The sequence below is a fragment of the Pelecanus crispus genome, chromosome 2 (assembly GCF_030463565.1).
Source record: "Pelecanus crispus isolate bPelCri1 chromosome 2, bPelCri1.pri, whole genome shotgun sequence".
In the NCBI taxonomy this organism is placed as follows: domain Eukaryota; kingdom Metazoa; phylum Chordata; class Aves; order Pelecaniformes; family Pelecanidae; genus Pelecanus; species Pelecanus crispus.
The window spans coordinates 8156702-8169109 of NC_134644.1; the positions used below are offsets into that span (position 1 = coordinate 8156702).

The following is a 12408-nucleotide window of genomic DNA, read 5'->3' on the forward strand; positions in this document are numbered from 1 at the left end:
TATAACCACGTCCTCCTCGGGCTCCAAGTCCCTACCACCTTCTACTTTTAACAGTCACTGCAGTAGCAACAGCCATCGAGTCTAGCGGCTCAACTAAATCAATTCACAGAGCTCACTACAGTCTCAAGGGGCGCCCATTCTTTCAACGATAAATTCTGCGAAACTAATGACATAACCTGAAGGGACAACTGAGTGGAAACAATGGAGAGTAACTGCAGACAGGAGCAACGTGAAAGTGCAAATGAAAGTACTGAAATATTAACAAGTTCTAGGTAAGAGTAACTACTATTGAAAGGAGAAACAGATTTCCTCAAGTGCTCAGAACCACCACCACCCCATCCAGAGCGAGGCCACCACTGAGTGCCATGTCAAATCTCACCAGAAATTAACATAGATAATATTGCAAAAGCTCCTTATTGCACACTCAGTGCTGCTACTCCAGTTTCTGGAAGAGGTGAAGGTGTTTACTTCATGTGGTCTTCCTCTCCCAACACATGCTCAGTTTTAATTTTTCCTAATAAATCTTTCTCATCATAGAGACTAGGATTTACAATTGATCTAGGGCAACCACAAACAAGGAAAGCAAAATACTAGTGCTATGTGTATCTGCTTTCAACAGTTGTGGTTCCCAGCCAGCCTTGCTTAACTAATGGCTGGAAAGCTTTTATTGGTATTTGTTAAAATTACAATGATGCTGCACAAAAGTTTTTGCTTCTGAAATAACACCCGCCATCACTACAGACTGTTGTTCTCACTGAGTTCAGAATATTATAACACAACCAAAGACCAGGTTTCTGACATAGCAGTCTGTCAGTTAATAGATTACTATTCTCACACAAATCCAAATAGTATTAATTTTCTGTTTGTTCTGCCTATCTCTTTCCTTATGGTGTTTCTCTGAGGATAGCTTCTAGAAAAAATGTTAATAGCATTTACTATGCACCCCTTTATTAGTTGGTATCGTAATCATGAAATGACTCAATTTTAAAAAGATGAATTTTTGAGACACAGGATCTATTTATGAATATTTTATTTTAAAGAAAACAGAACTGTAGAATGAAACATCAACATACAATAACTTATTAAATCTGTACTTACTGACAAAACCAGGACCAAAATTGGGAGGATTAGGTCTAGAAATCTGAGGTGTCAAACTTCCGTCCTAGAAATTTCAGTAAAACATACAGACAAGGATATTAAATTGTAATTCAATTAAAAACCCAAAACTAGTTATCATTATTAAATACTTTTGTTTAAACCCCATATCAAGTTGTATTACCTGTGTAATTGCCTGCTGCATATGATTTTGGCCTTCACTGGTCTGAGCCCCTGGCACTGGCTGACCCATAAAGGGAAACCTATTGAATATAAACAGAAAGTGAAGTTATAACTTTTAAAACTGGTGGGTATTTTAGTGGAGACACACCCTTTTGTACTACACCGCACTTACACAAAGCGTCCAAATATTTTATAGACATTTGCTTGAACTTCTGTACCAAACTTTTTCCGTGTCTGGAGAATATTAATTCTCATTTGATGGTACAAAACTTTGCCCTTGGTTGAAACTACTGCATTTTACACTTTTCAGAGAGATGAAGTAAACATGATGTACTGTGCTAAAACAGTGAAGACGCACCAAAAAAAAAAACCAAACCCAAAACAAAACAAACCAAAAAAAAACCCCAACAAAACACAAAACTATAGTTGTATTTTAATATAATAGGATACAAAAAAAAAAAAAAAGATTTCATGGATTTAGGTATCATGGTCACCAGCACAGTCAACTAGAGCTGGGTAAATGTACACCTCTGGTAAGCCATGTATTATCACATAACACTGAAGTATGTGTTAGGAAGGAGAAAACACACTGTTTTAAGGGCCACATAAAAACGAAAGGTGCAGATCCTTTCTAGCCTATAGACTCTCCACCTATGGTAAAGGCAGTCATGGTGAAATCTGCACAGTTCATAGATCCTTTTGTCCTCAGAACAGATTTAAAGAGAAGATGAAATTTTCATTACTTGGGCTAAATCTTAATTATACTTAGCATTAAATGATATGCTGCAACATGAAGTTTAACTGTTAGGCAGCCTTCAGCAGTTTTCAAACATGCGTGGGAGATGTGTCATTACATAATTAGTAAGTAGGAAAACAAGAAAGCATCAACAGTGAGGCCATGTTGACCAGTGACATCACAACTGGAATGCAGGTCTGATGTGTCTACTGCCAAACCGGTTTTATTCTTAGGAAGTAATCTTATGTTAGCATGGACTATGAACTACATAACAAAAAGAACTTTTTTCCACTTTTAAATTTTTTCATTCTCCAGTTTCCCCTAGCTCTATCATTTCCTGTTAAATTTTGTAGCCTTAAAGAATGCTTTGCCTACCTGTTCATAACCATTGGTGGCATTCCCATGTTACTCTGCGCCATGACTTTATTGATCCCCTTAAGAGCTACCATTTTTGCTTTCATTATGGGATCAGTAATTGCATCAAAGTCTATAAAAGAAAAACAGTAAAACTGAATTACATAGCTGAATATTACAAGTTATTAACTGGAAATGACTTGTTCATGCATAAATCATCAGTAAAACAACATAATTCCATTACTATTTCACATTACTTGTCCTCTCCACTTTGAAATTCATGGTTAATATGTAGTTTCATATATCCTCTAAGGAAAGTTACTCCAACAGCAACTGTCCTTGTTTTCAGCCACAAGATACAAAGAAAAGCAGGTCAGTCTCAGAAGGGCTCTACACCAAATTTGGCCTATGACCCAACAGATCAATAAATTCTATTTATAGGTTTAAGAATCAGGAAGAAGATCTGTTTCTGTGAGTTCAGCTAGCAAAACTGACACACCACCACTAACATACTAAGAAAATGGTTTAGCTGCTCTGTTATTACCAGTAGCACTATGGGCAGAAGGGCACACGCCCCATACAGCATCTGAAAAGACTATAAGCATGGTGAACTCTGCCTTTTTGCTGTCTCTCCCGTTAGGTGCCTCACATAGAGCAGGATAAATGGGAGTACGGAATGGCTGAGGTTGGAAGGGACCTCTGGAGGTCATCTTAGCCACCTGGGGTGGCTACAGCACGTTGTAGCCACACTACAAATATGGAACTGTGACTTGGGGGGTAGGTTAAATTTGTCTTTTGAACAAACAGCCTTGATGGCCAGTATAGTTACAACACATTTCTCAAAATTTCATATTTCACTAATAACAACTAAATGATAGTGATGGTCTTGATCTGAATGCTCAAACTGCTACGTTATATTAAACAGGAAATGTCAATTTATCTTAAACACTTTTAGTACGTGCAGAGTTATTTGTGATGTTTCTGGACCTTGCCTAGATTGTGAGTTACTAATACAGCTTTTGATGATCCCTTTCCTTGAGACACACTAAACACTGCCAAAAAATGTAACAAAACAACCATAAACAGAGAATTGATAGACCAAATATCAAAACATCAGCTATTGCACTTGATCACGTAATTTTGTTTACAAAGGGTGCATTTACTCCATATCACATCTGAGAACCTAAAGCATAAAGAGAATATGCGACAGAACTGATGTCAGAAACATTAGCAGTAATGCACAGTTACCCTGATCCTGGTAATGTCAACAGGAGCCCTCCCAGAGAGTTCAGAATTCCACCTACATGCTCAACTTCCATACCCCCATCGTACCTACTAGGCAGGTTGGGTTTTGTCATGCCACCTTTAAGCTCCACATATCTACCAGCTTCTTTCGGTGCTATGGATTATTTAACTATTTATTGTTGTATTTTTAAAAAACTAACCGGAACACAAATAGATCACCCACATACCAATATTGGGGAAAAATGGCTCCGAACGTTGGCGAATCATGGCTTGCATCTGTCGCTGCTGCTGCTGCTCTTGTCTTTCCTGATCCAAAAGGTCCTGCAGAAGAAGTGGCTGTTCCTCTAGCAGAAGTGGTCTTTCTCGATTTTGTTGTTGAGCTAATGGTTGAGGGAGCATTATCTGTTGGGGACCAGATATGCCGCTAGGACCAGGACGGCTTGTTACAGCCACCGTTTGATTAGATGTCTGTCCTGTCCCAAAGTTATGACTAGATGACTGACCCTGAATAAATCCTGGATTTGGTGACCCTTGAGAAAAATTATGGTTCATTCGTGGAACCATGGCCAAATTTGAATTTAAAGTGTTTTCCAAGATCTGTCCACCAGGTGTCATTAGTGTTTGCGGAATACCTGATGCATGGTTCATTTGCGTTGTTGGCAAAGACTGAGATGGAGATCCTAGAGTCCTTGCTTCAGCATTATCTGAGCTTTCACTAGCTAGCAAACTTGAGAGGACTGGTGTGGACCCAGAAATACTGCAGGAACTTACTGCTCCTTGAACAGGCAGTGGAGTAGATCCCTGAGCATCTGGACTAGGCACAGTTGTTTCTTGACTAGGAACAGCAGTAGTTTTGTCAGGGAATTCTGGATTAGTGGGCTGTGCAGGAGGAGCCTTTTCTCCATCTGTTAACTCCACTTCAGCAGCCTGTTGAGTACTTGTGGATTCAGCATTTCCATCACTTTTTTCATTTTCATTCTTCTTTTCCTCCTGAGTATTTGGGGAAAGTACTTCTGTTTTGATTTCATTTTCTGTAGAAGATTTCTTCTGTGGAGACTGGGTCTCAGGAGGGGAAACAGTCCTATCACCTTGTTCTTTCTGTTTTGGTTCTTCTGTCTTGCCCTGGATATCTAGTTTGTCATCAATGGGGACACTAAGATCTAGTTCCTCATTAAACATTCCTTTCTTATCCCCCACATCAAGGTCTGGGTCTGTATATGCAATTATATCAAATTCCCCAGACCTCAGAAGATCATCCAGGTGAGGATCATTGGTTTCCAAATTATCTAAAGTGTCCAGTTCATCACCTTTCCCATCTTCTGTGTCCAGATTCAAATTTTCCAGATCCTCATCATCTAAATCCTTGACTTCAACCCCATCAAGGTCTTTCACATCCAAATCTTTTACAGCAGGATCATCAGGATCAAGCTTTTCTTCTAGACCATCACTTGGCTGGTTGGGAATCTGTAAATTTGCAGATTCATCACTTGGTGCAGATGCAGACAAAGATGGTCCTGGGAATGCATCAGCAACTGGTGGATGACTTAGAGAACGTATTACAAGTGCAGGTGGGTTGTCAGGATTGATTTGATCCTGCTGGGATTGTGACATATGCTCCAAAGTTGTAGTAGACATCTGCAGCTGGTTAGGTATACCTTGAGAATTATGTCTCAGTGGTTCTGCCTGTCTTGGGCCTGGAAACTCCTGCCTGGGTATAAACCCTGCATGTCGTTGATGTTGCGCTGCTGCATCCATAACATTTGCAGCAGAAGGATTAAAAGGCAGCCTTGGCCTCCCATCAGGAGCTCTGTGACGTAACTCAATAAATGCCTGACCCAATATATTGTGCTGCTGAACTGGAATTCCCTGTGGAGGAAAATGTTGAGAGATCCCAGATGTATTATTTATTTGCGGATTGTTCACTGGCCGAGGCATATCAATGGACAGAGATCTTCTCAGCTGTGGTGGAACTCCAGGGCGCTGCATTGGCTGCTGAGGACCAAGGAAACGTTCTTGACCTGATGGTGGACCATGGCCACCTCCTGGAAACCCGTATCTAAAATAAAGTATGAAAGGCTAAATAATCTTTTTTCTCAGGACTGCCTAGTCTGACATATTTGACTAAATAACTATTCACCAAAATGCTTTACATGATGCATTCATTAAGATATTTAAATAAATATTTTGACTAATTATGCTTACATTTAAATGAGCTCTATAACTACAATAAAAATAATTGCTTTAATTATGTTTAATAAACAACCTGCTTTCAATTCCAATAATAAGAATGGATAGAAAACTCTGACAGAACTATCTTAGTAAACAAACTACATGTTAATGCAACTCAGCGTAAAAAATAATATTGTGTGGATTTAGAAATTACTGAAATAAATCCAAAATATTGAAAATAATAATTCCTGAGATGACAATGTATGTTAATACTGGTATTCATTTTATATTGTAGCACTCACTGTAAAAATGGCACAGACAGAAGTTGACATTTGATTACATATTCATTATAAATGAAAACAAGCGTATTATATTTCTTCATTATTAAGACATCAAAGCTAAAGTCAGACCTTTCACTTTTTTTTAAAAGAAAAGAAACGCCCCAAAGCCATGGGTGACAAGATCTTTCAGGTCACGTAACTTCCACAAGTATTGCAGTGTCTCCATTTTTATTTCTGATTAATTCCCAATAAAGGACAGTGTAAAACAGTTAGTGTAAAATACACATTCTAATGTTTCAGACGCTTACAGGAAAACTCACTGTACATACTGACTTCAGGAAGATTACCAGCTACTGTAGACAATGCACATGATTTTCCATCAAAAAAACCCCTTAATCTAACAATTTCTGTAAATTTAGAACTACCCCTGTAATCTCCTGGTTTTAAGAGATCAAAGAGCTTACCTAAGACCATGAGGTCTCATCCCCATGGCATTCATATCGCCTGGAAACTGGGGTCTACTGAACTGCCCATCAGCAGGAAATGGTCCACGTTGGTCTTTTGGGTATACAGTGAACCTCGGCCCCCCTGGAGGCACGACAGAGGACCTAACATTCCCAGGATATGGAGGAGGAGGGCGGTTAAAAATTTGATTTAAGTTGTCTTGCTGCCAATGCTGAAGAGGAGTTGCATGGGTAGGAGCTGCTGCATCCTGCAAGGCTTTCTCCTGACGAACTGCATTCTTCTTCTGCTGCTGTTGCTGTAGAATAATTTCACGTAATTTCTGGCGCTGTTTAAAAAAAAAAAAAAAATCATTATGCTTGACACCACAATTGACATATTTGGAAGTGTTACACTCCGCTAGGTTAACCCTTCTGGAGGAAACAAATTCCTCAATCGCTCCAGAAAAATATGACAAAACCACCATAATCACCTCAGAAATTAGAAGAGGGATCAAACGGTGCAAGATGCTGATAATGCAACTTAAGCTCCAGATCTCTTGAAGTGTATAGTGTGAGCCCATTTCACCAATTAACATATAAGCAACTCTCTTTTCCTTTTCTATTCCAATAATGCAGGCCCTTTTACCACATGAAAAAATGCATTCTGAGGAAGAAAGGTGACTATAGGTCCACTGAAGAAAATTCAGCAAGAAGTTTACACCAAAGCTGCAGAATTTACCGACTCCATATGATAAATACTACCAATCTTTCTGTTAAATCCCCTTCCCATCGCTCCTTCCAAACCAAAGACTGAACAGCTTTCCACAAGCTGAATCTAATTCTGTGTCTCAGCAACAGCTGTTTGCCAAACATTCATTGACAAAAACCTGGAGTGAATGTGCCTGAAGAAGAGCAGTGACCAATGGTACAATTCACCTCTACAGGTCAGTCAACTGAAAAGTTAGATGTCTAGTCTGAGATCTTTGCCTACACTCACTTTTTCAGTCAGCGAACAAGTCACTGACAATCAGTTCTACATCTCACCTATTATAGCACAGAATTAATTGTCCTTTCAAGGTGTTTTTTTTCCTCACACTGTAGATAAAAGAGCTATTACAGCCCAATCACCTATATCTTCAGTGGCTTCAAAGACGGCCTTTGCTTCCTTTCTGGATCTTGTCCAAAATCCTTAAAAATTACCGACGTTTCTATATTCTATATATTGTGGTTCTATCCAAGAGGAACAAATTAGCATACTAAGCGAATGAAGGTAATTCTCCATTATACAGCTATGTATAATGGCAAGAAACTTCAAATACTAACAAGAATAGGGGAAATTCTTCTACTTATGACATTTTAATCCCCTCAGTATTAAACATTATTCTCACCTGTCTTAACTTCTCAGTATCTGCTTGAGACATATTCATGGTGTTCTGTGTATCTGTTACTCCTGTAGTGGGTGCTGGGCCAGGAACTTGTGAAACTTTGGGAAACTGCTGTCCTTGAGAACTCATTGGAGAATTTCCAGATGCACTGAAGTTGCCCTCAGATCCAGGCCGTGGTTGTTCAGCAGCATCGTGGGCCAGCTGACCAGTTCCAAATGATTCTGGCTGAGGTCTTGGAGTCATCGGTGGTTGATCATATGGGTCACGTGCTGGAGCAGCTGGACCATGGCTAAATGAATCTGTTATTGCAGGTCCTGGAGGTCTGGGAGTCTGAGAACATGGATCCGATGGCCTGGCAAAAGTGCCCTGCAACCTGTTCTGTGGTGTCTGCAGGAAAGGATCTCTATTTGGTATTAGTCCTGGCCTTGTCATTGCAGGTCTGTTAAAACTCTCTGGAATCCCTGGCCTTGGAGTTGCTGGTTGCTGAGAATAAGGATCACTGAGAACTGGCCTTGGTGTTCCAGGAGGTTGGGCGTATGGATCAGAATGTCTCTGATTTGCTGGGGACTGAGCAAATAAATCCGCTGGCTGAGCAGGTCTTGGTGTTGGTGGTTGCTGCAAATACGGATCAACTGTGGTGGGCCGAGGAGTCCCTGGAGGTTGGGCGTAAGGATCAGCAACTGGCCGCGGAGTACCTGGAGGCTGGGAGTAAGGGTCCTGAGAAGCTGGCCTTGAAATGGGTCCAGATTGAGGGAAAGAATCACTCTGTTGTCGCACTATCCGGGGCGGATGGGGAAAAGTCTCCTTTATTGCAGGATGGGGAGTAAGGGGAGGCTGGCTGTATGGATCGTTAGGCTGATTATGGGAAAAGTTATCCACTGGCCTCGGTGTCAAAGCAGGCCTTTCATATGGATCAACAGTAACACGCCTCGGTGTGGTTGGCATTGATGCATAAGGATCTTGCGGGGACTGAGGTGGGCGCATAGGAGTTTTAAAAGGTCCAGGGCTACCATCAACGGGAGTAGGAGTAGGGGTCAATGGTGGCCGTGCGTACGCATCAGCAGAAGTTACTCTCTGTCTCTGAAATGTATCAGTTCTAGGAGCTGGCTTAGTAAACGGATCACTGCTTCCAGCCGTTAAAGGAACCTTCCCTGACTGTTCCATAACTATGGGTGATCTTGGGACCCCCAATGGTTTGGAGAACTGCTCTGACGCCATGACAGGCCTGGGTGTGTCTGGTGGCTTTGCATAGGGATCACTGCTACCTGGAGATGAAGAACACGAATCCCTGACTGGTGACGGCCTGCTTCCTGACGGTTCCGTTACCTGAATGGGCCTCGATATGGATGACTGTGCTGCACAGGTATCTAATGGTGCAACGGAACTTCTTCTAACAAAGTTTTGGTTAATGGGTGCTGGTCTAGGTGTTCCCACCATTTTAGCATATGGATCCATTGGAGAAGGAGGTCTTGTGTTTGTGGAACCTGGAGAAAACATCTGTTGTGATGATGTCTGAGGAGTCTGAGACTGAGACAGTGAATCATGTACTGGGATTCGGGTCGGAGTAGGGGGTGGGGCTTGTGGTTTTAGGAACACATCATCTGAGGATGCTGATGTAGGTGTAGCAGGTAGCTGCTGCTTTGTAAATAGATCCTTATGGAATGTTTGTTGTGCAGGAGACATATTTCCGTTGCCAGTCTGTGGCGTCAAGGGGCTCTGGATCCCACTGCTAGGTGTGTCTGAGCCAGACTGGTTCAGAAGCTGTTGTGAACCAAACTGCTGCTGCTGCTGTTGCTGCTGCTGTTGCTGCTGCTCATTTTTAACTTGTTCGAGCTTCTGCGTGGCTTCTATTTTAGCTTGCTGCTTACTTTTTTGCCGCATTTGCTGTTTTAAAATTAGGAGTAAAAAGGTTACACTTGTAAGTCCAGGGTACACAAAATATTTCTGATTACTGAATCTGTAATTAAAAATTTAGGACACATCAAAGATCAATTATAAATAATTACAAATTGCAAATTTTAAATGCAACAGGAGCAGAAGGTCTAGCTATTTGAGAAGTTCAATTACCATGACATGCACCTTGATTGCCTGGGAAGAAGCATTTCCCAGACTGCCTAAAGAGCAGCACTGCTTTCCAACCTTATACTCTGAAGACGAAAGGTTACTGACAGATGCAGCACTGATGTGAGGCAAATGGGCTCCGAGAGACAACCAGCCCAATCTGAAGCAGCAGCCTGCAGGACAAAGTTACTGCAATATAGGGTATACAAAAACAAACTACTGCACTAGCCAGCCATACAGAGAAAAGTAGGATTTAAGAGTCCTATTTCCATAGTAGGTAGGATTTAAGAGTCAAAGTTTTAAAACAAAGTTTTCTAACATTTACAAGCAGCTTCTCTTCTGATAGCATCTATTTTCTTCCTACGCAGAATGGCTGACTTTATACTCTTCTATAAAGAAAGGTTAAAATTGATTTTATTGCAACAGATTCCAACAATGCAATAAAAAGCTGGAAGAAAAATAACAAAACACCCTAAATGCAACACACCTGTCTGAATTTCCATTCCTGCTCATGTTCCGATTCCCTCTGTTTTAATGGATCTTTAAAGAGGTCAGAGTCGATGCGTGAGCTAGGATCAATGCTATCCTGTTGCTGCTGCCTTTTCATGGAGTCATTTGACATCTGTACTTTATTGATGCGCAAAGCCGCTCTATTATCTCTGGCTTTTTGCTGGGAAAAGATTAAAAACAAAATGTAGTTAGCCTTATTTTCTTCTGCTAAGTGTGAACACTGCATCTGTTACTCCTACAAAATCTATCACCAAATTATTTGTACAGCCTGTTTTTATCACACGCATGCTTGTGAAAACTAAATTATGCACTTCAAAAGGAATTTCAAACTGAAAATACTTCATCTCTGTAGAAAGTCTGTGTTTAACATACATGGAAAGAGCTAAGGAGTTATTAGCAGTAGAGGTTTTCTATGCATTAGGAGCATCTGTTCAGGTATTGTGCTGTGCTAAGAAAGCATGAATACCACCAGGTTACCTTTCAAATCACATACTGGTGTGGTCTGCAATCTGAAGACATGAGCACAGCAGATGATGTTTCTATCAATAAAGGCCACTAACGTGGAGAACTTCAATGACAAGAAAAATAACAGTCTACTCTATTAAATAGCCTCTATAGATCTCAGTCTGTGTTAAGCTAGCAGTATAAACGTAGGATATGGGCTTATGGATCAGGAAAAATTGGATGGAAGAACAGCAATTCCTCTTCAGTGAGGCATTTTACAGCCATACTGACACTTTAAAGCATCTAACGGAAGTTTCAAAGAGTCTATTTTACCACCAATCTAGGATGTGATTCCTTTTCTGAAGCAAACCCTCACATCTTCTTTTTCACAATTTTATTTGCAGTTGTCGAGTAGGGGTTGCCTAGCAGAAAAGGCTTAAATCCTTCCCCTCCAACAATGGAACACTGACATGGATGAGAGCACGAGTGTCACAGCAGAAGAAAAATTAGTGTCATTTTCCCCTACAAATGATGGGGTTGTGTATACTAAGGAAAGTAAAAAGCCTACAGTGAAAATTTACTAACACTCCTCTGAATTTCATTTCTAAGGTAGTCTTTACTCATCCCCACAGAAGGCAAGCCCCTCAGGAGAGGTACCACAGCAGCTTCTTGTGTGCACAATGCCAGGAACACTGGCAACAGCTGAATGGCAACAGTACATGGGGTGTAACTTCTGTGAGGAAGTAACTGCTTCCTGCTATGTAAATACTCATGTGTCCATGCACTTGCATGCACCCTCCTCCTGAACATGAAGGAAATAATTTTTACAGCTGCTTTTTGGATATCCATCAGGAGAATAGGACTGCATTTGTTAAGAGCAATGAAAAAGAAAAAAATCAGTAATAAAAATAACTGTGAAGCGAAAAATGCCTGGATAAAAATCCACCCATGTAAGTGGATAGTATCTTATAAATACTATACAGAAGGAATCACCAAGATTAAATATAGCACAGACAAGATGACATAGAGGTCCAAAGGTGCTGAAGTTACAGGCCTTCCTCCCCACCCCCCCAAAAAAAGCAGAATAATGATGATGCCTCAGTGATACAAAGATGACAATACAGAATTATTCTTTCAAGTGGAAAGGGGTTCAGAAAGATCAAGAACTCCACCTCCCATCTTGAGTTTGGGGTAATGATTTATCCTCTAGAGGTTGTCAGAGAGATAAGGGGATTTTTTAATTTGGACAGTAGGAACTGTTGTTGGTACTGTTAAGCTCTGAGTCATCAACATACATGAATATCAGATTTGCTTACTAATGGGACTATATTAAAAAAGTGCAGGTGGGGAGAGGCTAAGAGACTGAGAACATAACCCTGCAAAATCCACAGAAATCTACAAAGTGAGAATGATCACCCAATTGCTGTTGTGAAGAAACAAAGAAAAGATGAGAACCAGGAGAGAATGGAGATGTGATAGGAAATTAAAAAAAAGTACATTGC

At 40.6% G+C, this 12408-nt stretch overlaps 1 protein-coding gene across 11 annotated transcripts in view; it reads right to left on the reverse strand.

Moving 5' to 3' along the window:
- KMT2C (lysine methyltransferase 2C) overlaps window positions 1–12408 on the reverse strand; it is a 204359-nt gene that overhangs the window by 22653 nt on the left and 169298 nt on the right. For all 11 annotated transcript variants that reach the window (XM_075728169.1, XM_075728178.1, XM_075728177.1 and 8 more), the window contains 7 exons: window positions 10440–10622; window positions 7895–9775; window positions 6528–6853; window positions 3841–5669; window positions 2390–2501; window positions 1280–1358; window positions 1099–1162 (listed from right to left, as the gene is read on the reverse strand). In XM_075728169.1, coding sequence (XP_075584284.1) covers window positions 1099–1162; window positions 1280–1358; window positions 2390–2501; window positions 3841–5669; window positions 6528–6853; window positions 7895–9775; window positions 10440–10622 — 4474 coding nt within the window. The remainder of the gene's footprint in view (window positions 1–1098; window positions 1163–1279; window positions 1359–2389; window positions 2502–3840; window positions 5670–6527; window positions 6854–7894; window positions 9776–10439; window positions 10623–12408) is intronic.